This window comes from Cololabis saira, chromosome 10 (genome assembly GCF_033807715.1).
Source record: "Cololabis saira isolate AMF1-May2022 chromosome 10, fColSai1.1, whole genome shotgun sequence".
NCBI classification, from domain to species: Eukaryota; Metazoa; Chordata; class Actinopteri; order Beloniformes; family Belonidae; genus Cololabis; species Cololabis saira.
Genome location: NC_084596.1, coordinates 1,495,290 through 1,521,837, shown reverse-complemented (window position 1 = coordinate 1,521,837; position 26,548 = coordinate 1,495,290). Strand labels below are relative to the sequence as shown.

Here is a 26,548-nt window from a genome sequence, read left to right as displayed (position 1 = left end):
ACCGTGGCAACGCTAGATGCCAAAGAGCAAAAAAAAAAGGGCGGAAATTTGGACGCTTATTGCTCGGCTGAACTTTATCGTAGAGACATCGTTCAAATTTACAAACACTCGGCCCAATTGGCACTAAAGTATGGAGGAATTTTAGTGCCAAAATTAAATAAATACATCAGTAATTAATTAAAATGGGAATTAAACATTTTCTTAATGTATTACATGTGTCATTAATTAATTAAAATGGGAATTAAATATGTCATTCATTCATTAAAATACAATTAATTTAAAGTAAAAATATATATTTAATTAGTTCCAGTGTTTCCTCTAGGAATGTTTTCAGCAGTGGGGGCTTCCTGGGGGGGGGGGGGCGGGGGGGGCGGCGGCCGTGTAAATGTACGGCGTACACAAATAACCACTAGACAGCAAATGTAACTTTCAAAACCTATTTATTGGCTTTTATCCCTGAACTTTTGAAGAACAATCCCTGAACAAAAAATAAATGTTACTTCAACTTCAACTCTAACCAGTTGAAAATGTAAAAAATAAATAAAAACAATAACATGTAAACATCAGCTAGATGAGGCTGTGTAGACTCAATGCCGCGTTCCATTTGTCCTCGGAAGTCGGAATTTCCCAGTTCCCAGTCGGAATTTTCAACTGGAATGCCCCTCGAAGTGGGATTTCCTACTGGGAAAGTGGGAGAAGCTTCACCACCCCCGAGTTACCATTCCAAGATGGCTGCCATTCCTAGTTCCCAGTTCCGATTTCTGAGGTAAATGGAACGCGGCAAAAGTTTGCACCCAGGCTCAGAGCACTTAATTTTCCTTGGCTTTTTAAAGAAGAGCTCTAAAGGCTGAAATATGCTTCTGCGTCACACACACGCAGAGCACACGGCGCAGTCGTGACGCCGTCACGAATCGTTCAGAGTTCTCCGTCTCTCCATTTGGTCGCGGTGCAGTACCCCCCGGGGCCACTAGTTAGCGATCTTTTTCTGAATGGTTTATCCGACTTTTTCCGGTCACAGTAAATCAAAGAAATAAGGACAACTATTGTGCAAAAAACAAAAACAAAAAAAATCACACATAAACGAAGAAAAAAGCCCTGGAAGTTCACTACTGCTTCAAACCGGAAACCGGAAATGCTTCGCTTTCAAACGAACCAATCACAGCCCTCTCGGTCTGCGTGTGGACGGCGTCTCCTCGACGCGTAGTTACAATTTTCGGTAGGTGCACGTCAGTGACGGCGCATGTGACGGCGTGTCCTCTGCGTGTACAAAAACCACACGCCGTAGGCACGGCGTCGTTTTGACGCAGAAGCATAATTCAGCCTTAAGGCTCAGTTGTAGGGAAATTCTCCCAGAGGTGGCCCATTGATGCTTAGCAGCACACATGCTGCAAGATGATCCCCCTCACGGGTAATTAACTCCAATAGGATCCCCCAAACACCCCAAACACCCCACTCCCTCCCTCCCCTCCCCTCCCCCCGCCGTTGCGCTCATCATCACACAGGCCGTGCTTGTGAAGGTGGAGAGATGCGGCGACGAAATTTTTTTTTTTTTTTTTTTTTTTAATGAAATAAAATTTTCAGGCGTGGCGGCCACCACTGCTGAATGAATGTAGAGGAAACACTGAGTTCAGTATTTAATTAATTATTTCAGCATTTAATTAATTAATGACACATTTGACTAATTAAGGACACATTTAATTAATTAATTACATATTTAATTCCAATTTTAATTAATGACACATTTAGTTAATTGACACATTTAATTAATTAATTAATGATGTATTTATTTAATTTTGGCACAGAAAATCCTCCACACTAAAGGACCGTACAACCTCGTTATGCTACTTATTACGGTTTTTGAGATATTCAACTTTCAATTAAAAAAAAAAAGTTTTTTATTTTGGAGGCTTGTTGCTAGGCAACGGTTTATCGTACAGACATCATTACAACATTCACAAACCCGGGACGTGTTGTACTGCAATATATTTTAGTCTCATCATGCTAGCTATTACGCTTTTTTAGATATTCAACTAAACGTCCAAAATGTAATAACTTTTTCATTTAATTTTGTAATAAACTGCCACATTTTGTAATAAATTTTGCCGCATTATGTAATAAGTTATTACATTTTGAGAAGATTATTATAAAATGCACTTGCAACTTTTTCATTTTCTAGAAAATGTAATAACATGGTGCATTATGTAATAACAATTCTAAACATAGTCTATTTGTTTGTTATTGGCCGATATAATTCCAAACTTCAAATAGGAAACTAAAGTTATATTTGGAGTTTTATACATAGATTTATTGGGCTACAAAGCTCTAAGGCAGGGGTCAGCAACCCGCGGCTCCAGAGCCACTAGGGCGGCTCTTTAGCGCCGCCCTAGTGGCTCCTGGAGCTTTTTCAAAAATGTTTGACCTTTTTTTTTTCATTTCGACTTTTTTCTCGACATTTCAACTTTTCAATTATTCTAATTTTCAAGCTAACGGAAATTCGGACGCTTGTTGCTCGGCAACACGATATCACAGAGACATCCATCCAACGTTAAAAGACTCGGGACGATGTGGACGACGACATACTGAGGTCTCCTTAGGCTGTTGTTTACAACAGCTTACCGACGGGCGTTTCTTTTCTCAGTCAAAAGTGTTACCGTGGCATCATCACTCCCGATACCAATCCGATACACCAGGTCCCAAGTCCATACAATTTCTGATTCGATATCGATATTCTAGTTACAATACTTTGGCAAAGGAAGGGATTCTCAAAAATCTAAGGGTTGGTGGAGGGAGCGACGCCCAGGACTGACTTAGGTCGGAGACCTGGGGGAGAAAACGGGGAAGGAATCAGGATTAAAAAAAATTATTATTATTATTTTTTTTTTAAATCGATACTTGGATTTATGTATGGATAATGGTTCCTACACATGTATATCGATCCCTAGCGTCCATGTCCGTCCGTCGGTGCTGACGTGGTTGTCTCCGTCCTGCAGGTGAAGGCCCAGCCCGAGCTGAGGAAGACTCCGGTGTCCGAGGCGAAGAAGACGCCGGTGACCCAGACCCAGACCAGCTGCTCCTCCCAGTTCATCCCCATCCACCACCCGGGGGCGTTCCCGCCGCTGCCCAGCCGACCCGGTGGGTTTCAATACATCAATACATCAATCAATGAATTATAATAACACCCGGGGGCGTTCCCGCCGCTGCCCAGCCGACCCGGTGGGTTTCAATACATCAATACATCAATCAATGAATTATAATAACACCCGGGGGCGTTCCCGCCGCTGCCCTCAGCAAGTCCCATCCTCAGGAGACATTGCTACTGGTTTTCATTTCTTTTTATTTTTTTTATTTTTTATATCTTTTTATTTCACAATAATTTCACATTTTCTATGGAGGATTTTTTGTGGCAAAATTTAAATAAATACATAATTAATTAATGAATTAAATGTATCATTAATAAAATGGTTAAATGTGTCATTAATTAATTCAAATTGGAATGAAATGTAATTAATTAATTAAATGTGTCATTAATTAAAATTGGATGGAAATGTCAATTAATTAAATAAGTCATTAATTAAATGCTGAAATAATTAATGACATACTGAAATAATTAAATATATATTTTGACTTGAAATGAATTGTATTTTAATTAAATAATGACATATTTAATTCAAATTTTAATTAATTAATGACACATTTAATTAATGACATTTCATTCCCATTTTATTTAATCAATGACACATTTAATTAAGGATATATTTAATTCCCATTCAAAACTTCGCCGTATAACTAGTCCCGCAGCTTTGAGAAAACGCGAAAAGTAAAAATGTAGAAACGTGCGCCTTAAGCGGGAATCATGTGCTATGACTTTTATTAGCGATTGGTGTGCACGTTTTTGCGCAACGTGCTAAAACGTGCGCTTTTAGCGCCATCCGGAACGCATTGGGAGAAGTTTGGGGCCTCACCACTCGCACACCGTTACTCGAACAATTCTGAACCGATTTAGAAAGTTGTAGCCCCTGAATTTAACTACAGTCCTGTGGATTTTCAGAGCGATGGCACAAATAGTTTTTGCACGAAGTGCAAAAACATTTCCAAATTTCCAAACTAATGGGGAGATTTTCCCATGTAACCTCCCAAGGAGGTTCGAAAAAAAACAAAATTCCCCTTTTTTCTGAGTCACGTATCTTTCTCATACTTGCACGTAGAAATGTCATTCAAACTTCAAAACGGAGGAAAACTTCTCTTCTCTTTCCAAACCTGAAACTATTTTTTCCTAAAATGTACACTTTTCAAGATATGAGCGCTCAAGCGAGGACTGGAAATCACTTTTTTGTCAAATCTAGAGTGGAGCTCTAATTTTCCAGAGTGGCAGAGACAGTAAAAAAATGACCTTAATTTTTATTTGTAACTCGAGCTCACGGCCAAACCGTGAAAGCTGGACAGATAACTTTTGGTCAGAATGTAGACATAGATGTTGGGATTCATAAAATGTGACTTTGACAGGCGGGGTGTGCACAAAATTTAAACTGGGGGGGATAAAGCTGCACCAACTCCTGCCTCAGTCCCCATTGACTGTAATGTAATTAAAAGTTTTCTTCAAAAAAATCTCACTTTGTTTTCGAACTGCCGTTACTAACACATTTTAAGGAATATCTGAATAAAATTAAGATTGTCAGAATCTGCCAGGTTCTGTGTCTCTCACAATGTCTTTGTTTTTCTGGTAGGAGCTACGGTTTTCTCACAAATCGGAGTTATTTGAGAACTTGTCCTGCTGGGAACCGGTTCATGGGATATATATGTATATTATTATTATTATACATATAAATATTTACATTTGTATATTATATATACAAATTAGCCCTGCCCCTTCTTCTGATTGGTTGATATGTTATAGTCCAATATCTTTTGAATGGCTTGACATACAGAGTCATGGGTGGTGTCATTGGACTCTGTATTGAGTCCTTGACCTTCATTGGTGCAAATTAGCCCCGCCCCTTCTTCTGATTGGCCGATATGTGAGTCCTTCACCTTTATTGCTTGCAAATTGCAAATGTACACAAATGTGCAGCAGCCCGCCGTGGCACTCTCCAAATTTCTGCGAGGAAATTGTCTAGTTAGTTAATGATGTATTTATTTAATTTTGGTTCTAAAAATCCTCCACTCTGCAGGTTTCCCTCCTCACTCGGCCTACGTCCTCCCCCCCCCGGTGGCCTTCCCGGGCCTGCAGGTGACCCCGGGGCTCCAGGTGACCCCCGGGTTCTCCTTCCCCCCCGGGGGGGTGTCGGTGCCGGGGCCGTTCCTGCAGACGGGGGTCCACGCCCCGGCGGGGGCTCCAGGGGTCCAGGGGGGGAAACAGCCGTCCCACATCCCCTACAGCCAGCAGAGGCCGTCGGGGCCCCCGGGGGGGCCGGGGACCCCGGGCCAGGGGCCCCCCATGGGCCAGCAGAACTCCCAGCAGGCCTTGCAGCTGCAGGTCCAGGCCATGACGCAGCAGCAGTCGCCCACCAAGCCCGGCCAGCAGGGGGCGATGATGGGGAAGAGCCCGCCGCACCACCCGGGACTCACGCAGGTATAAAATGAATAAAACAAAATAAATCATCCGTAAATACAGCCCGAACCGCAATGTGCACCCATGCATGTCATACATCGTTGGATGCGTCTCCAACTTGCCTTGATGGGCATTACTTTTCTCAGTCAAAAGTGTCACCGTGGCAACGCTACACGCCAAAAAGCAAAAAAAAAAAAGTCTCATCATGCTAGCTATTACGCTTTTTGAGATATTCAACTAAACGTCCAAAATGTAATAACTTTTTCATTTCATTTTGTAATAAACTGCCACATTTTGTAATAAATTTTGCCGCATTATGTCTTTTTCAAAAATGTTTGTCTCGACATTTCAACTTTTTTCTCGACATTTCAACTTTTTTCTCGACATTTCAACTTTTTTCTCGACATTTCGACTTGTTTCTCAAAATTGTACTTCAACATTCATCTCGTGTTTTTGGTCCAATATGGATCTAAAACATTTTGGGTTGCCGACCCCTGATCTAAAGGAAATGGCATAATAACAACAAAAGTCACTCTTGTATAAATTAATTGTTAAACAAACAACAATAATAGGTTTTATTACATAATGCACCATGTTATTACATTTCCTAGGAAATAAAAAAGTTGCAAGTGGATTTTATAATAATCTTCTCAAAATGCAATAACTTATTACATAATGTGGCAAAATGTATTTCAAAATAGGGCAGTTTATTACAAAATGAAATGAAAAAGTTATTACATTTTGGACGTTCATTACAAAACGCACCGTTCAACACACCTGAACAAGCGTTTCCTTCCCGTGTGCCCTTGAGCAGTACATGCAGGTGCCGGAGCAGCCAGGCCAGATGTGGAGCCAGCAGAACCAGCCGGGCCTGCAGAGCCTCCTGAAGCAGCAGCAGAACTTCTTCCTGGACCCGCTGAAGATGAAGTTCCCCCCCGAGCCGGTGCCCATGCAGGACTTCCCCTGGGACTCGTCCTACCGCATGGGGGACGGCCTGGCCCTGATGGCCGAGAGGATGAAGAGACCTGCAGGATCTGGTCTGTGTGGAGACCCGGAGGGCCCGGCCGGGCCCCGCGGACCCCCCTTTGAGGTCAGAGCCCGGGGTTTCCCCAGGGGTTTCCCCCCGTCCTCCCTACGCTCCTCCCTCTCTCTGCTGCTTCTCTATGGAGCTACATTTGTCTTAATTATTCAATCAAAAAATATATTTTCAATTTTAAAAAAATGCACTTCAATCAAAAGAAAAATGTCAATCAAAGAAATAAAGTGTTTGAATGCAAATAAATATTTGAGACTCAAAAAAATGCATTTGAACACAGTTTTTCTTTGTATGGAAACGTTTTCTTTGATAGAAGTGAAGGTTTTTGTTTGAAGCAACTTTTTTGATTTAAGTAGTTGTTGTTTTGTGTTTGGGCCGTATTATTATGGGATGGACATTTGTGTCTTTAACATTTAATCAAAAAGAAGTTGCTTCAAAAAGAAAAAATATTTTCAATAAAAAAAAATCACCTCAATAAAAAAAACTTTTTCAATCAAAGAAAAAAGTTTACTTTCCTGATTTTGTTCAATGACTGTTTATTTTTATTCTTTTTTGTTTTGTGTAATAGTTTTTTTTTTTATGCTCGAAATAAAGATTTAAATCAATCAAAAAAAGTGTTTGAATGCAAAACAATATTTGAGACCCAAAAAATTGTATTTAAACACTTTTTCTTTTGGATTGAAAATATTTTTTTCGATTTGAAGTGAGTTTTTTTTATTAAAGTGAAAAAGGTCTTTTTTTGATGGGGAAGCTCCGCCCACTGCGGGATGTTTGCGTCAAAATGATTCAACCAAAAAAAAAGACTTCAAAACTTTTTTCACTTCAATCAAAAAAAAATCACTTCAAATCGAAAAAATATTTTAAATCCAAAAAAAGTGTTTAAATGCAATTTTTTGGGTCTCAAATATTTATTCATTCAAACACTTTTTTTTGATTGATTGAAATCTTTATTTCGAGCATAAAAAAAACAATTACACAAAACAAAAAAGAATAAAAATCAACAGTCATTAAACAAAATCAAAGGGAAATAAACAAAGGAGTAGGAGGAAGTAAAAAAACAAGAAAAAAAACAAAACAAAAAAGTTTTTTTATTGAAGTGATTTTTTTTTTTTTTATTGAAAATATTTTTTTCTTTTTGAAGCAACTTCTTTTTTATTAAATGATAAAGACACAAATGTCCATCCCATAATAATAACGGCCCAAACACAAGACAACAACTAGTTAAATCAAAAAAGTTGCTTCAAACAAAAACCTTCACTTCTATCAAAGAAAACGTTTCCAATCAAAGAAAAACTGTGTTCAAGTGCAGTTCTTTGAGTCTCAAATATTTATTTGCATTCAAACACTTTATTTTCTTTGATTGAAAATTTTTCTTTTGATTGAAGTGAAATTTTTTTAAATTGAAAATATATTTTTTGATTGAAGCGATCTTTTTTTTGCTTGAATAATTCAGACATAAATCTACCTCCATACTTTTCCTGCTTCTCTGGTTTATTTTCCACCTTGTAGATGTTTGTGCCGCCGTCACGCCGGCGACCGAAGCTGCACCTGAAACCGCATCCTTTTATCTGCAATCATATATAAATGTGTTTTGGTTAGTGATGCACCGATTGTTCGGTAACCGAAATTGTTCGGTGGAAAATGGCAAAAAAATACTTTTGGTGTTCGGTGGAATAAGTGGGAAAAAAACCAAACAATTAATAACGGCGTTGCAATAAAAGGAAATAGACTGGCTGCTCCGTAACTGTTGCACCACAAACATAAATCATTGACCAACCAAAATGTAACCCCATAAGAATTTTACCAACATTCACCAGGAGGTGGAACCAAAACAACATAATGCTGGAAATTAAAAAATGTTCATTTTTTTATGTTCAATAAATATTTTCTACCTTGTAATTTTGTAAAAGATGTTTTTCTTTGAAAAGCCTAAATCAAATGTATTTGATTTATGCAATGGTGAAAAAATTGGCAAAATAAATGAAAAACTACGAAGAACCATGTTCAGTATTGTTCGGTATTCGGTGTTTATTATCATTTTAGGTTTCGGTTTTGGCCACAAATTTTCATTTCGGTGCATCACTAGTATTTTTATGTCTCAGAGAGAGCAGGGAGTGAAGGATCATGGGTAGTGGATGTGGCTCTTTGCAGAAACACAGAGGTTGTGACTCTGGCGGGGTCAAAGGTCAAAGGTCAAAGGTCAGGCTTTGTAGCTGTCGCTGTGACTTTTCCTTCCTCCTGTTTACTGGCTGGCCTTCTTCTTTCTTCTTCTCTTCTTCTTGTGTTTCCTGTTTCCTCTCTGGCTCCGTCTCTCAGCAGGACACCAAGAGCTTGCCTCTGCTGCCCCCCGACCTGCTCAAAACTCTCGCAGACTTTGAGGAGGAGGAGGAGCTGGTGTTTGCTAAACCTCCTGATTTCTTCCAGGCCTTGGCCGGCCCCCTTAGCTCCGCCCCGGGACCAAATATGTTTGTATGTAGCCGACCCTCGTCACACTGCTTCATAATGACTCTTTATTCAGTCACATCACACGACAAACATTATCAACACAAACTTTATCTAAAAAAATAGTGACTGAAAAGGGCACAGGCAGAAACATAGTGCTTATTTTAAAGCCTGTCCTACTATAGAGGATTTTTAGAGCCAAAATTAAATAAATAAATACATCATTAATTAATTAAAATGGGAATTAAATAATTAATTAATTAAAATACATACCGTATTGGCCCGAATATAAGACAGTGTTTTTTGCATTGAAAAAAGACTGAAAAAGTGTGGTTCGTCTTACAATTTTGACTTTTTTCTCGAAATTTCTACTTTTTTCTCGAAATTTCTACTTTTTTCTCGAAATTTTGACTTTTTTCTTGACATTTTGACTTTTTTCTCGCGATTGTACTTCAACATTAATCTCAACATTTCTACTTTTTTCTCGACATTTCGACTTTTTTCACGAAATTTCGACTTTTTTCTAGAAATTTCTACTTTTTTCTCGACATTTTGACTTTTTTCACTTTTTTTTTTTTTTAATGGGAATTAAATAATGAATTAATTAAAATACATACCGTATTGGCCCGAATATAAGACGGTGTTTTTTGCATTGAAAAAAGACTGAAAAATTGTGGTTCGTCTTACATTCGGGGTCTAGACGTTATACCCATTCACACCGCTAGATGGCGCCAGATATCTTTAAAGCGAATGCTGAACTTAACTCCCCAGGCAAAAGCCAACCCCTGGCACGAAGAAGCAAAGTAAAAACAGCGGTAAAAAAGAAAAGAGAAGAAAATAAAAGAAGAGATAACAGAAAATGGAGAAACGTAGCGACAATCTGGAGAAAAGCTGGTTGAAGATCGGCCAGTTATGATGCAAACTTCAACATGATGGTTTGAATGAGGCAAAATAACAGGCTTTTTCTCTCAAATATATTGTTATAATCATTTGTTTCAGATGTACTGTAATTATTTTCTGTATAAAAATAGAATTTGGTGTACAAAAAGACTTTTCAAACTTGAGTCTTGAAAAAGAGGGTCGTCTTATAATCAGGGTCGTCTTATAATCGGGCCATTACGGTACATACATTTTATATTTAATTAAATATATATTAAATATATATTTAATTATTTCAGTTTTTAATTATTTCAGCATTTAATTAATTAATGACACATTTCATTAATTAATGACACATTTCATTCCAATTTAAATTAATTAATGACACATTTCATTAATTCATTATGTATTTATTTATTTAATTTTGGCACAAAAAATCCTCCAGAATCTTGTCTGCAAAGAGATGTCAAAGTAAAAGTAGGAGTTAGTGTTTTACTTTGACCCCCGGAGGACTAGCCCAACAGTTAGCTGCTTCTCCTGGTCGTTGGTTCCTGGATCGGAATCTGTCTTATAAAGTAATCTAATGTAATCTTCCTCTCTGCAGCTGCCCAACCAGAGCAGGATGGAGCCCAGGATGGAGCCCAGGATGGAGCCCAGGATGGACACCAGGATGGACACCAGGATGGACAGCTGCCCCGACGTGGGCCAGTCCTCGAACCTGCTGCCCATCCCGGGCTTCCCCATGCAGGTCTGGACCTCAGCAGAACTCCTCTCACTCCTCCAGACACTTTACGGCTCTTTGCCCGGTGTCATGCAGCCTTTGCGACTGGAATCGAACCTGCGTCGCTCTACAGAGGAAGGTTTACATAAGTCGCCTGCTCAACCCGTCGAGCTATACGGGCGCTAGCGCTCGTGTTGAAAAAATCCACCCTCAAAATGGCAGGGAAAAAATGCAAGTCATCATGGCAGGCCGTGGTATACGCTTGTTATATCAGGACAGGCCGTGGTATACGCTCGTTATATCAGGACAGGCCGTGGTATACGCTCGTTATATCAGGACAGGCCGTGGTATACGCTCGTTTTATCAGGACAGGCCGTGGTATACGCTCATTATACCAGGACAGGCCGTGGTATACGCTCATTATATCAGGACAGGCCGTGATATACACTCGTTATATCAGGACAGGCCGTGGTATACGCTCGTTATATCAGGACAGGCCATGGTATACGCTCGTTATATCAGGACAGGCCGTGGTATACGCTCGTTTTATCAGGACAGGCCGTGGTATACGCTCATTATACCAGGACAGGCCGTGGTATACGCTCATTATATCAGGACAGGCCGTGATATACACTCGTTATATCAGGACAGGCCGTGGTATACGCTCGTTATATCAGGACAGGCCATGGTATACGCTCGTTATATCAGGACAGGCCGTGGTATACGCTTGTTTTATCAGGACAGGCCGTGGTATACGCTCGTTATATCAGGACAGGCCGTGATATACACTCGTTATATCAGGACAGGCCGTGGTATACGCTCGTTATATCAGGACAGGCCATGGTATACGCTCGTTATATCAGGACAGGCCGTGGTATACGCTTGTTTTATCAGGACAGGCCGTGGTATACGCTCGTTATATCAGGACAGGCCGTGGTATACGCTCATTATATCAGGACAAGCCGTCGTATACGCTCATTATACCAGGACAGGCCGTGGTATACGCTCGTTATATCAGGACAGGCCGTGGTGTACGCTCGTTATATCAGGACAGGCCGTGGTATACGCTCGTTTTATCAGGACAGGCCGTGGTATACGCTCGTTATATCAGGACAGGTCGTGGTATACGCTCATTATATCAGGACAGGCCGTGGTATACGCTCGTTATATCAGGACAGGCCGTGGTATACGCTCATTATATCAGGACAGGCCGTGGTATACGCTCGTTATATCAGGACAGGCCGTGGTATACGCTCGTTATATCAGGACAGGCCGTGGTATACGCTCATTATATCAGGACAGGCCGTGGTATACGCTCATTATATCAGGACAGGCCGTGGTATACGCTCGTTATATCAGGACAGGCCGTGGTATACGCTCGTTATATCAGGACAGGCCGTGGTATACGCTCGTTATACCAGGACAGGCCGTGGTATACGCTCGTTATATCAGGACAGGCCGTGGTATACGCTCATTATATCAGGACAGGCCGTGGTATACGTTCGTTTTATCAGGACAGGCTGTGGTATACGCTCATTATACCAGGACAGGCCGTGGTATACGCTCATTATATCAGGACAGGCCGTGGTATACACTCGTTTTATCAGGACAGGCCGTGGTATACGCTCATTATATCAGGACAGGCCGTGGTATACGCTCGTTTTATCAGGACAGGCAGTGGTTTACGCTCATTATATCAGGACAGGCCGTGGTATACGCTCGTTATATCAGGACAGGCCGTGGTATACGCTCGTTATATCAGGACAGGCCGTGGTATACGCTCATTATATCAGGACAGGCCGTGGTATACGCTCATTATATCAGGACAGGCCGTGGTATACGCTCATTATATCAGGACAGGCCGTGGTATACGCTCATTATATCAGGACAGGCCGTGGTATACGCTCGTTATATCAGGACAGGCCGTGGTATACGCTTGTTATATCAGGACAGGCCGTGGTATACGCTCGTTATATCAGGACAGGCCGTGGTATACGCTCATTATATCAGGACAGGCCGTGGTATACGCTCATTATATCAGGACAGGCCGTGGTATACGCTCATTATATCAGGACAGGCCGTGGTATACGCTCATTATATCAGGACAGGCCGTGGTATACGCTCATTATATCAGGACAAGCCGTCGTATACGCTCATTATACCAGGACAGGCCGTGGTATACGCTCGTTATATCAGGACAGGCCGTGGTGTACGCTCGTTATATCAGGACAGGCCGTGGTATACGCTCGTTTTATCAGGACAGGCCGTGGTATACGCTCGTTATATCAGGACAGGTCGTGGTATACGCTCATTATATCAGGACAGGCCGTGGTATACGCTCATTATATCAGGACAGGCCGTGGTATACGCTCATTATATCAGGACAGGCCGTGGTATACGCTCATTATATCAGGACAGGCCGTGGTATACGCTCATTATATCAGGACAGGCCGTGGTATACGCTCATTATATCAGGACAGGCCGTGGTATACGCTCGTTATATCAGGACAGGCCGTGGTATACGCTCGTTATATCAGGACAGGCCGTGGTATACGCTCGTTATATCAGGACAGGCCGTGGTATACGCTCATTATATCAGGACAGGCCGTGGTATACGCTCGTTTTATCAGGACAGGCCGTGGTATACGCTCGTTTTATCAGGACAGGCCGTGGTATACGCTCATTATACCAGGACAGGCCGTGGTATACGCTCATTATATCAGGACAGGCCGTGGTATACGCTCGTTTTATCAGGACAGGCCGCGGTATACGCTCATTATACCAGGACAGGCCGTGGTATACGCTTGTTATATCAGGACAGGCCGTGGTATACGCTCGTTATATCAGGACAGGCCGTGGTATACGCTCGTTATATCAGGACAGGCCGTGGTATACGCTCATTATACCATGACAGGCCGTGGTATACGCTCGTTTTATCAGGACAGGCCGTGGTATACGCTCATTATACCACAGTTTACAACCAATCAGATTGCAGGATTCCACCTTTCCGTGTTATAATGGTATTTTTATGTCTCAGAGAGAGCAGTGCGGCCGCAGCTCCTTAAAAAGTCCTAAAATAAGGCCTTTAAATATCTTGATTTGTTTTAAATCTCCACCCAAAGGTCTTAATTTTAGAGGGAATGTATCCAGTCATCATGAAAAAGTGTATTTCTTCGTTTTAAGGAGAGGTCTAAATCTGTGTTGCCAGGTTGGGCAAATTTCAGCCCAATTGCCAATTGCTTTTCCGAGTTTTTACAAATCTATTTAGGAGAAATTATTAACAAAAAAGTTTCCAGTATGGCAGAGAAAAGTAGAAACTCACACAATAAACTCATATATTTTATTTGCGTTTATCGACTCAATTTAATTGTCGTCTTTGTTTGGAGCCTGAACTTTTTTGGGGCTTTTTATTGGTGTTGTGAAGCTTGAACTGTATCACGCATTTAATAATTTAAGGTTTTAACATTGATTTGGGCTGGTTTTTCATTTCGTGGGTTTTACATCAGATCTGGCAACCTCGACCCCAGGGCAGGATTTCTTAGCAACTTGTGTTTTTGGTCTTAAATTTAGCTTGAAAATGGTATTAAAAAGTCTTAAATTGACCTTGTTTAAACCTGTAACACCCTGGTGATCCAGGTCTTCTGAAGAGGCTCCTGAAGACTCTTATTCCTCGTAACAGAAGGGGAAATTCTTTGCTGATGATCAGAATTAATATGAATTAATTCTGATCAATATTGTGCAGACATCCTCGTTTCAAGGTTTGCTACTGAAACTAAATAAAAGAGTGTGTTTTGACCCCCAGCATGTGTTTGTGTGTGTGTTTTCAGGAGTACAACCAGAACAGCATCTTCAGCCAGGCCTACGGGAAAAACCTGCCGGGCTCCAAGGCCGACGCTCCCATGATGCAACAGGAGCCATCGCTCTACTCGCTGTTCGAGGGAACGCCCTGGTCGCCCTCGCTGCCCGCCAGCTCAGGTAGGAGCACCTGTAGGTGCAGGACTTCCTCTAGCTCAGGTACGAGCACCTGTAGGTGCAGGACTTCCTCTAGCTCAGGTAGGAGCACCTGTAGGTGCAGGACTCCCTATAGCTCAGGTAGGAGCACCTGTAGGTGCAGGACTCCCTCTAGCTCAGGTACGAGCACCTGTAGGTGCAGGACTCCCTCTAGCTCAGGTAGGAGCACCTGTAGGTGCAGGACTCCCTCTAGCTCAGGTAGGAGCACCTGTAGGTGCAGGACTCCCTCTAGCTCAGGTACGAGCACTTGTAGGTGCAGGACTCCCTCTAGCTCAGGTACGAGCACCTGTAGGTGCAGGACTCCCTCTAGCTCAGGTAGGAACATTTCGACTTTTTTCTTGAAATTTTGACTTTTTTCTCGACATTTTAACTTTTTTCTCGAAATTTTGACTTTTTTCTCGACATTTCGAAGTGCATAATGAAAAAAAAATCTTCCTCCTGTATAATATTTTTTTTTTTTCTCCTGCCTGGCCCTGATTCTCTTCCATAGATTGGCGTAACAAAAAGGAGTCATGTGAAAGACATTAGCTAAATTAGCAGCTACATTAGCAGCTACATTAGCAGCCGAGTTCCCAGTTCTAACTAATATAGAAACATGCCGCATGTGTTTCTTCATTCTAATTCTGATACAAGACTTTTCATTTTTTGCGGCCCCAGACATATTCGTTTTTTTGTGTTTTTGGTCCAATATGGCTCTTTCAACATTTTGGGTTGCGACTCCTGCCCTATTGTATCTGTATCTCGTTTTTTTCCTCATTTTTATTTTTCTTCCGACGAAATGAGGGCCTTTTTTTCCCCTAAACGTGCCCCAAAAGTCACCAAATGTTGCACCAAGCCAGGCCTGGTGAAAAATGTGATATTTAATGGTTTGCATTAATGGGCGTGGCCTAACGGCTCAACAGCGCCCCCTAGAAAACTTTGTTCCTCAAGCCCCACAATACGGTTAGACGTACATGCACGAAAATCGGTACACACCTGTATCATGTCACAACTTAAAGAAAAGTCTCTTGGCGCCATGGCCGAAACCGAACAGGAGGTCAGCCATTTTGAATTAATCATGTAATTTTTGAGCAATTTATGCCATTCCTTTGACAGTTTATAAGGCCCGAACCGTAACGTGCACCCAGGTGTGTTATACATAAAAATACGCAAAAACGCACGAAAAAACGCACGCAAAACCAACGCACGCACGAAAAAACGCACGAAAAAACGCACGCACGCAAAAACGCATGAAAAAACGAACGCAAAACGAACGCACGCACGAAAAAATGCACAAACACACGAAAAAACGCACGCAAGCACGCACGCAAGAACGCACGCAAGAACGCACGAAAAAACGCATGCAAAATGAACGTACGCACGAAAAAACGCACGAACGCACGCAAAACGCACGCACGCACGCAAAAATGCACGAACGAACGCACGTACGAAAAAACGCACGCAAAACGCACGCATGCACGAAAAAACGCACGAATGCAAAACGCAAGAATGCACGAACGCACGCAAAACGAACGCATGCACGCAAAGACGCATGGAAAAACGCACGAAAAAACGCACGAACGCACGCAAAACGAACGCACGCACGCAAAAATGCACGAACGCATGAAAAAACGCACGCAAAACGCACGCACGCACGTAATAATGCACGAAAGCACGCAAAACGAACGCATGCACGCAAAGACGCACGGAAAAACGCACGAACGCACAAAAAAACGCACGAACGCACGCAAAACGAACGCACGCACGCAAAAATGCACGAACGCACGCAAAACGAACGCACGCAAAAACGCACAAATGCACGAAAAAACACACACAAAACGAACGCACGCAAAACCGCGCGCACGCACGCAAAAATGCACGAACGCACGCAAAACGCACGAAAAAACGCACGCACGCACGCACGCAAAAATGCACGCAAAACGCACGCACGAAAAAACGCACGCAAAAACGCACAAATGCACGAAAAAACGCACGCAAAACGAACGCACGCAAAAACGCACGCAAAACGCACGCACGCAAAACGAACGAACGCACGCACGCACGAAAAAACGCACGAACGCACGCACGAAAAAACGCACGAACGCACGAAAAAACGCACGAACGCACGCACGAAAAAACGCACGAACGCACGAAAAAACGCACATAAGACGTTGGTACCCCTGACGATGGTCCTGACGTTGGTCCCCCTGAATTTGGTCCTGACGTTGCTCCCTCTGTCCTCCGTCCTGACGTTGTTCTCCTGTGACGTCCTCCCTCTGTCCTCCGTCCTGACGTTGTTCTCCTGTGACGTCCTCCCTCTGTCCTGTCCCCCACAGACCACTCCACCCCGGCCAGCCAGTCCCCCCACTCGTCCAACCCCAGCAGCCTGCCGTCCTCCCCGCCCACCCACAACCACGGAGCCGTCCCCTTCTCCAACTTCGGGCCCATCGGCACCCCGGACAGCCGGGACCGCCGGGTGGTGGACCGCTGGAAGACCGACAAGACCGGTGAGTCCAGAACCAGAACCAGTACCAGTAAAGACCGGTGAGTCCAGAACCAGAACCAGTACCAGTAAAGACCGGTGAGTCCAGAACCAGAACCAGTACCAGTAAAGACCGGTGAGTCCAGAACCAGAACCAGAACCAGTACCAGAACCAGAACCAGTAAAGACCGGTGAGTCCAGAACCAGAACCAGTAAAGACCGGTGAGTCCAGAACCAGAACCAGAACCAGAACCAGTACCAGTAAAGACCGGTGAGTCCAGATACCGGAGTAGCTGCAGATACTGGGAAGGTTTAAAGGTTGAGGAACTGGTCTCTGCTCCCGGCCCGGAGGTTGTGATGTCACTGTGATGTCACTGTGATGTCACTATGATGTCACTATGATGTCACCACTGATGTCACTGTGATGTCACTGTGATGTCACCTGTGATGTCACCACTGATGTCACCACTGATGTCACCCTCAGGTTCCATCAGCGGGTTTGGGCTGGACTTCCTTCCGGCTTCGTCCTCGTCGACGCCGTCGGACTCCAGCTGGCACCAGGCCCCGCCCCCCGGCAGCTCCTGGACCAATCAGGAGTCTCCCATGGAGGAGTCGTCCTCCACCGTGCTGCTGGACAGCCTGAAGGTTAGCCGTTAGCCAGGAGGTTAGCGACGTTAGCCAGGAGGTTAGCCAGGAGGTTAGCCAGGAAGTTAGCCAGGAAGTTAGCCAGGAGGTTAGCCAGGAGGTTAGCCAGGAAGTTAGCCAGGAAGTTAGCCTGAAGGTTAGCAGGAAGTTAGCCTGAAGGTTAGCAGGAGGTTAGCCAGGAGGTTAGCCAGGAAGTTAGCCTGAAGGTTAGCCAGGAGGTTAGTCAGGACGTTAGCCAGGAAGTTAGCCAGGAGGTTAGCAGGAGGTTAACCAGGAGGTTAGCCAGGAGTTTAGCCAGGAAGTTAGCCTGAAGGTTAGCAGGAGGTTAACCAGGAGGTTAGCCAGGACATTAGCCAGGAGTTTAGCCAGGAAGTTAGCCTGAAGGTGAGCAGGAGGTTAGCCAGGAGGTTAGCCAGGACGTTAGCCACGAGGTTAGCCAGGAAGTTAGCCAGGAAGTTAGCCAGGAAGTTAGCCTGAAGGTTAGCAGGACGTTAGCCAGGAGTTTAGCAACGTTAGCCAGGACGTTAGCCAGGAGGTTACCCAGGACGGTAGCCAGGACGGTAGCCAGGACGTTAGCCAGGACGTTAGCCAGGAGGTTAGCCAGGAGGTTAGCCAGGAAGTTAGCCTGAAGGTTAGCAGGACGTTAGCCAGGACGTTAGCCTGAAGGTGAGCAGGAGGTTAGCCAGGACGTTAGCCAGGAGGTTAGCCAAGAAGTTAGCCATGACGTTAGCCAGGACGTTAGCCAGGACGGTAGCCAGGACGGTAGCCAGGACGTTAGCCAGGAGGTTAGCCAGGAGGTTAGCCAGGAAGTTAGCCTGAAGGTTAGCAGGACGTTAGCCAGGACGTTAGCCTGAAGGTGAGCAGGAGGTTAGCCAGGACGTTAGCCAGGAGGTTAGCCAGGAAGTTAGCCATGACGTTAGCCAGGACGTTAGCCAGGACGGTAGCCAGGACGGTAGCCAGGACGTTAGCCAGGAGGTTAGCCAGGAAGTTAGCCTGAAGGTTAGCAGGAGGTTAGCCAGGACGTTAGCCAGGAGGTTAGCCAGGACGTTAGCCTGAAGGTGAGCAGGATGTTAGCCAGGATGTTAGCCAGGATGTTAGCCAGGACGTTAGCCAGGAAGTTAGCCAGGACGTTAGCCAGGACGTTAGCCAGGACGTTAGCCAGGAAATGTCCCGTTCTAGAGTATTGATCGTATCGATCAGTAACCACAACAGATCCTGATTGGAAAAGCAGCCGACGTCTTTTATTCCCCGTTAGCTCGTTAGCTCGTTAGCTCCTCTGCTCCCTATGGAAGAACATTTCCGCCAGTAAAAGAAAAAAAATAAGATGAAAACTTAGCCTTAAAAATAAAAATATCCCCACGATGAGTCAAAATTATGAGATAAAAAGTCGAATTTAAGGCTGTAACTAACGATTATTTTAATAATCGATTAATCTGTAGATTATTTTTTCGATTAATCGATGAATCGGATAAAAAAACAAAAAACAAAAAAGCACTAAATTCCAACCATTCGAAAACAGAACTGACGGTGCAGATAATGTTCAGAAAGTTCACAAACAGGTTGCTCCTTGAACATCCTGAGCTTTTAAAGTATTGATTAAAAAAAACTAAATGGACTAACACAGAAAACATACACATGTATGCTTTACATCTGCCAAATTTATAAAAATAAAGTGCACAAAAGACTCTTTTGTGCACTTTATTTAAGTTTAAGAGATATACTTTGTTTAAAAGGGACTTGAGCTGTCAGAACAATAAATGAATTATAAAAAATAAAGAAAAATACAAATCAGAAACAGGATTTGTTTGAACATTACAAGCAAATTTTAAGTTCTAGTTAAGTTTTAAGTTAAAGTATAAGATTTTGAGTTTTGTCAGTGTTCAAAATATAATTCTGATCCTGCTGTATTGGAGCTAGGGCTGCAACGATTCGCCGACGTTGTCGACAAAAATCGATAATCAAAATTGTCGACGATGAATTCCATTGTCGACAATTGTCGCCAGACGTGTTTTTCCAACGGAGTGAGGCGTCTCACTTCAATACAATCTCTGCCGAGTCACGCATGCATGACAGCGTCTCAGTGCAGCTGCAGGTAATAAAACTTCAAAAGTTTGGGAGCATTTTAGCCTCGATAAGGTGAATAAAAAGATACTTGCAAAGTTTGCAAAAACTACGTTGCTTTTCACCGGAGCACGTCGGTAATACATTTGAAGAGAAAGCACGTCGGAGTGCTGAACGAAACGGACTCGCCTTGGTGAGATATTTAACGTATTTTGGCTTTAAAAGAAAGCTTTAAGGACAAAGTATTAAATTAAGTCAGATATTTGGAGAAACTGCGTTTAGTGTCTGTGGCGCGTCTTGGAAGAGAGACGCACGGGACCGCAGTCGGTCAGCAACATTCTCTCCCTCCACAGCAATATAATGGCCTAGCGATTCATTTGTTAAATTAATTCATTTCATTCTAAACTTTATTTCATGTTATTTATTAGTATTATTTGAGCCACTCACAGCTACTCTCGTTGCTATAACCTCAATCATAATTGATGCAGCGCGAAAGGCGAAAAAAGGCTTGTGCGCTGATGAAAATGATGGATTTGCATCTAACTTTCAGTCAGGTGCCTATGAACTATCAATTATTCATCAAGCTCCACAATGATCATGTTAACATTAAATCAGATAGATTTGTCTGGACTTTTCTCTTGCGGGACGGGAGAAGACACTAAATCAATACATCTCTATTATTGTGCGCCGTGCGGGCATGAATTCATGAGTTTTGCGGGAGGGGCGGGAGTGGAACACACGTTACGGGCGGTAATGGTCAGAAATTCAGCGGGAGCAGGATGAAGAAAACAGCCCCGCCATAGCAGGGTCTAGTACGGAGCCCCTCTGGTGACATTTGAAAAAAATAAAATAATGCGTGGCCACGCATTAATAACTCGTGGCCACGCATTATCTCGTGGCCACGAGTTATTAATGCGTGGCCACGCATTATTTAATTTTTTTCAAATGTCACCAGAGGGGCTCCGTACTCTAGTACCCATCTTTCTTGTGTTTATTATCATTTGCCACATAATTAATGCAACCTCATACTAAATTTAAAAAAAAAATAGACTAATTATCCGATTAGTCGACTAATCGTTTCAATAGTCGGTGACTAGTCGACTATTAAAATAGTCGTTAGTTGCAGCCCTAATTGGAGCACATTAGACACCAGTGCTGCTTGTTTTATCCATGAATGACTACAGAGATAAAACAGAAAACTACCCAGTTAGCTTTATTACGTTTTTATTTTTCTGACATTTTCTGCCTTTTCTTTTAGTTAAAACTGTAGCGGGAACAGATGTTTAGAGGAACTCTGTATGTACCGGGTTAGAGGGGGAACATATAGGAGAACGGACCACAAGAATATAGCGTGGATTAAAAATAAAAGTGAAGCACTGAGCTACATGTGTCTCCGTCTGGGCCGTTGCAGACTGTCTGAGCACGATGTTACAAAAACCAAACAAATCCGCGCCCTCTTTCTTCTTTTTAAGCGCGCGGCGCATGGATCTATTATAATAACTGGATCGGACGTCATAAATGGCCGCCCATTCATTTCAATGCATTCTGCTCAGCCAGCGCATCCGCCGAAAAAATCTCTGACTTCCGGGTTTACTTCCGCATACAGCGGCCCATAGAGCATGCGCAGTTGAGTCACCTCCCATGATGCTCTGGGGCCTCCCATCATGCCCCGGGGCAATGACACGAATATTAATATAATATGTATTAATATAATATATTAATTAATGTATATTATTACATGTATAGCATTACATATATTATTAATGTATTAATATAATATAATTATATAATATATATTAATATAAAACATCCGTGGAATGCACGGACACGGCTGTGACGTCAGCCGTGACGTCACGCCCAGAAAGAGACTTTTCTTTTACTTTTCTGGCCGTTATAAAACATTTTTGACGGATATAAAGTCCATGACTTAAAAATATAGAATACAAAGATTAGTAATTGCCGGTGATTACAGCTGGAGGTGTCCTGTGAACAGTTTTAGAGGCTTCTCTTTTACTATTGCGGTCTATGGGAAAAAAGCTTTCTGGGCCGCATGGGATTTTTGGTTGCAGTACCGCGGTTGGCCACTGGAAAAAATCGGCGCGCCTTCTGACTGCCAGACCCGGGGGCTGGCGCGGCGTCAGCGCGCTGTGCCGCATTTAATGTAGTCCGGGCGAAACACCTCAACTTCAGCTCCGAGACTTAAGGCTGATTTATGGTTCCGCGTTACACCAACGCAGAGCTGCGGCGTAGGGTACGCGGCGGTGCGCGGAACCATAAATCAGGCTTTAGGGAGTGACGTAATAATCGCGAATCGACACAACGAATCGTTAATGGAATTCGTTGCCAACGCTTTTAATAATCGATTTTTATCGATTTTATCGATTCGTTGTTGCAGCCCTAGTCGAAATTATGAGATAGAAAGTCATAATTATGAGATAGAAAGTCATAATTATGAAATAGAAAGTCATAATTATGAGATAGAAAGTCATAATTATGAGATAAAAGTCATAATTATGAGATAAAAGTCATAATTATGAGATAGAAAGTCATAATTATGAGATAAAAGTCATAATTATGAGATAGAAAGTCATAATTATGAGATAGAAAGTCATAATTATGAGATAGAAAGTCATAATTATGAGACAGAAAGTCATAATTATGAGATAGAAAGTCATAATTATGAGATAAAAGTCATAATTATGAGATAAAAGTCATAATTATGAGATAGAAAGTCATAATTATGAGATAAAAGTCATAATTATGAGATAGAAAGTCATAATTATGAGACAGAAAGTCATAATTATGAGATAAAAGTCATAATTCTGAGATAGAAAGTCGACATTATGAGATAAAAGTGATAATTCTGATTTTATCTCAGCATTTGCAGACGATGCTGTGTTGTTGTTGTCGCTAACGCTCCGCCGTTTCCCCCCAGTCCATCTGGTCCAGCTCCATGATGCCGCCGGGCCCGTCGGCGCTGGAGCAGCTGCTGCTGCAGCAGAAGCAGAAGCAGCAGCGCGGCCACGGCGCCACCAACCCGCCGCACTGAAGGGGGCGCCGCCGCGGCGCCGCGACACCGGACCGACCGGAGGAACCGGAGGGTTTTAACCACCGATACGGAGGAAGTTTAACCGAGACCAGCCCCAAGCCAAACGGTGGAGGCTGGGGAGGCTCCGCCCCCCCGGCGAGGCTAACCCCCCCCGGCTAGGCTAACCCCCCCCAGGGGTGGCGCCCCCTCCTGGATGGGAGGGGCGGGAACCCCAACGGGAACCTCAACCTCAACAACCCCCCCGACCGCTAACGGACCCCGACACCCAACCTCCCTCGGCCCTGACGGAGCGCCGGTTTTTAGCGTCTCCCCGACCGCAGACGGAGCCGCCGGAGTGCGAGGACAGCGCGGTGGTTCGGGTTCAAGGGGGAGGTCATGTGACTCACGGGGGGGTCAAAAAAATAAGACTTTCTCACTTCTTTCTCCATTTGCTTCATCCGAGGATGAACGAAGAAGAAACGTTTTCAGCGATTTAAAAACATTGTTGCTGTAGTTGGACTCTAGTCGTTAGCTCAGACGTTAGCCGCCGCTAGCTGCCTCCGCGGCGTTTCTGCGGCGGCGGGACGGTTCACGGGACAGGAAGTGAGCGCCGAGGGCCCCGAGGACGTTTAGTGTTACTGTTAGCTTCACTCGTCCTCCGCGGCGTGTAAAGTCGCAGCGGTTTAGCTCCGCTAGCATCACCGTTAGCGTCCTGTTTGAATACTTTTGGGGGTTTTTTCTTCTTCTCCACCTCCTTAGCTAGCGGAGGAACCAGCTCCCCGTGACCTTTGCTTGCTACTTAACCTGCATTTACTCCTTTTTCTTGGTTCACGTTTGCCTTTTTTTACTCCGAGCAGCTCCGCGCGCCGCGGCCCGGTGTGTACCGGTACAGGTGTGTACCGGTACAGGTGTGTACAGGTGTGTACCGGTACAGGTGTGTACAGGTGTGTACCGGTACAGGTGTGTACAGGTGTGTACCGGTACAGGTGTGTACCGGTGTGTACCGGTGTGTGTACAGGTACGTCTCCGGTGGGTTTTAGCGACTGCATTAGCTCCAGGTTTCCGTGGCAACGGTTGTCGAGGCGTTTCCCCGGTAACTCCTGGAAACTAAAAATAAAACTGTGTTTTTGAGGAAGTCGCTCCGAAAGCAGCTGAGAATTGTGGGTAATCCTCTCTCACTCCCACGTCCTGAAACCTGACGGAACCAGAACCAGAACCCGGAGGTCGTTAGGACCCAGATCCCCACGTTAACACGGGTTAGCCGCCGCCGCCGTCGTCATGGAGACGGAACGCTAACGCGGCGCATTAACCGATTAACCGTACTAGCTAGTACTAGCTAGTACTAGCTGGTAGCGGCTAGTACTAGCTGGTACTAGCTGGCAGCGGCTAGTACTAGCTGGTACTAGCTAGCACCAGCTAGTACTAGCTGGTGCTAGCTGGTACTAGCTGGTACTAGCTAGCACTAGCCGGTACCGGTCCATAAACTTGTAGAACTTCTGAGCCGCTCCGTCTTTACTAGTTTGTAAATCTGGAAATTCTGGCGTTTATAAAGTCGTAATTTCTCAGATTTTTTTTATTTCAACTTTTCCTGCAGGTTTTTATTGATCTGCGTTTGTTTGGGTTATTATTATTATTATTATTATTATTATTATTATTATTATTAGGACGGATTGGTTTTTGTTTTTCCTAAAAACGTAAGTTAATACATTCATTTTTTCCACTTTATGAAATTTGAACTTTTTTTTTCAAATTAGTGAATTAAAAAGAATTTCTTTGTTTTTTTTCCTTTTCTTTTTTTAAAGAAATATTCTAACGTTGGAAAAGTTTTGATTTGTGATGTTTTTCCGAAACTTCAGATTTACAAACTGTTAAGGTCAGAAACGCCTTTACGAACATTTCTGTTTAGTTTCCTGAACGTCCGAACTTTAGTCTCAAACTTTACGAACTTCAGACTTCGTATTTAACTTTAACTTAACCCGAGTTTAACTTTACAAAATCCTTTTTTTCTCTTCTTGGACTCGAGCGCCGACTCGCTGCGTCGCCAAGCTAGCTCGCCCCGCTAGCTCGCCCCGCTAGCTCGCCCCGCTAGCTCGCCCCGCTAGCTCGCCCCGCTAGCTCGCCCCGCTAGCTCGCCCCGCTAGCTCGCCCCGCTAGCTCGCCCCGCTAGCTCGCCCCGCTAGCTCATACCCGCTATCTCGCCCCGCTAGCTCGCCCCGCTAGCTCGCCCCGCTAGCTCATACCCGCTAGCTCGCCCCGCTAACTCGCCCTGCTAGCTCGCCCGCTAACTCGCCCCGCTAGCTCGCCCCGCTAGCTCGCCCCGCTAGCTCATACCCGCTAGCTCGCCCCGCTAACTCGCCCTGCTAGCTCGCCCGCTAACTCGCCCCGCTAGCTCGCCCCGCTAGCTCGCCCCGCTAGCTCGCCCCGCTAACTCGCCCTGCTAGCTCGCCCCGCTAACTCGCCCTGCTAGCTCATACCCGCTAGCTCGCCCCGCTAGCCCGCCCCGCTAGCTCGCCCCGCTAGCTCGCCCCGCTAGCTCATACCCGCTAGCTCTCCTCGGCGGCCCGTTAGCTTGAGGCTCCAGGTGAAACCTGGTTCTGGTTCTGGACGTCCCCGACCCTCAAATCCAGTTTGTTTTAGAGCCAATCAGGAGCCGCCGGGCCGGGCCGGGCCGCCGCCACTTCCTGTTGAACCAGCAGAGCTGCTTCCTGTCGGAACCAGAACCAGGACCAGAACCAGAACTGGACCGGTTCTGGTTCTGGTTCTGGGTGTTTTTTTCCGTGTGATCGTGTTTATGTTACATTTACCCAACGGTGGACATGGGTCGGGACGGGTCTGGACCTGGACCGGGTCCAGGAGGTTCTGGTCCTCGTGGGTCGGATGGTTCTGGTCTTTGATTCTTTAGAACTTTGGACTTTGAATAAACGTGAACCTGTTGAACAAGTGTCTGTCCGTCTTTACTGCAGAACTGGACCTGGTTCTGGACCTGGACCTGGTTCTGGTCCTGGACCTGGACCTGGACCTGGTTCTGGTTCTGGTTCTGGTCCTGGACCTGGACCTGGACCTGGTCTTGGTCTTGGACCTGGACTAGACCTGGTTCTGGACCTGGACCTGGACCTGGACCTGGTCTTGGTCTTGGTCTTGGACCAAATAAAGTTTACTGAGTTGAATGTTGAGTCACGAACAGAAATCCAGCAAAACAAAACAACAATAATGTTAATAACAATAATATAATAATAATAATAATAATAATAATATATAATAATAATAATAATAATAATAATAATAATATATAATAATAATAATAATAATAATAATATATAATAATAATAATTAATAACAATAAGCCTTTCAGAAAAACCAGAATGAATTATAAAGAAAACATTTATAAAACCAGAGTATTTTCAACTTCACAGTCCTGAATAATAAAAAAATTAAATAACTACTACTACTAATAATAATAATAATCTGACTGAATCTCCAGTCCGTCGTTTCTGAACCAGAATCAGGTTTATTGATCAAGTCGACTTTATTTATTTATGACTTTATTTATTTATGACTTTATTTATTTATGACTTTATTTAACACTAACAGAAAAGACGACGTTAATCCTGATTCAGTTAATGAAACTGGATGTTGATCTGAATCTCCTTCTTCCTTCAGTGATGGAGATTCATGGATTCATGGATTCATGGATTCATGGTGGAGATTCATGGATT

General features: G+C 43.8%; 1 protein-coding gene across 5 annotated transcripts in view; it reads left to right on the top strand.

Annotated features, from left to right (window-relative positions):
• Positions 1-25,995, top strand: part of smg7 (SMG7 nonsense mediated mRNA decay factor) — a 50,806-nt gene extending 24,811 nt beyond the window's left edge. The window contains exons 15-24 of one of the 5 annotated variants that reach the window (XR_009783244.1): positions 2,991-3,132; positions 5,169-5,569; positions 6,363-6,638; positions 8,901-9,053; positions 10,510-10,653; positions 14,454-14,601; positions 16,953-17,123; positions 17,583-17,743; positions 22,740-23,724; positions 23,767-25,995. Coding sequence is in view for 4 of the 5 variants with exons in the window: in XM_061731519.1 (XP_061587503.1) it covers positions 2,991-3,132; positions 5,169-5,569; positions 6,363-6,638; positions 8,901-9,053; positions 10,510-10,653; positions 14,454-14,601; positions 16,953-17,123; positions 17,583-17,743; positions 22,740-22,853 (1,710 nt within the window). In the remaining variant the exon portion in view is untranslated. Of the gene's footprint in view, positions 1-2,990; positions 3,133-5,168; positions 5,570-6,362; positions 6,639-8,900; positions 9,054-10,509; positions 10,654-14,453; positions 14,602-16,952; positions 17,124-17,582; positions 17,744-22,739 lie in introns of all 5 variants that reach the window. The other 4 variants (XM_061731519.1, XM_061731521.1, XM_061731520.1 and 1 more) reach the window with 4 other exon arrangements.
• Positions 25,996-26,548: the final 553 nt, after the last annotated feature.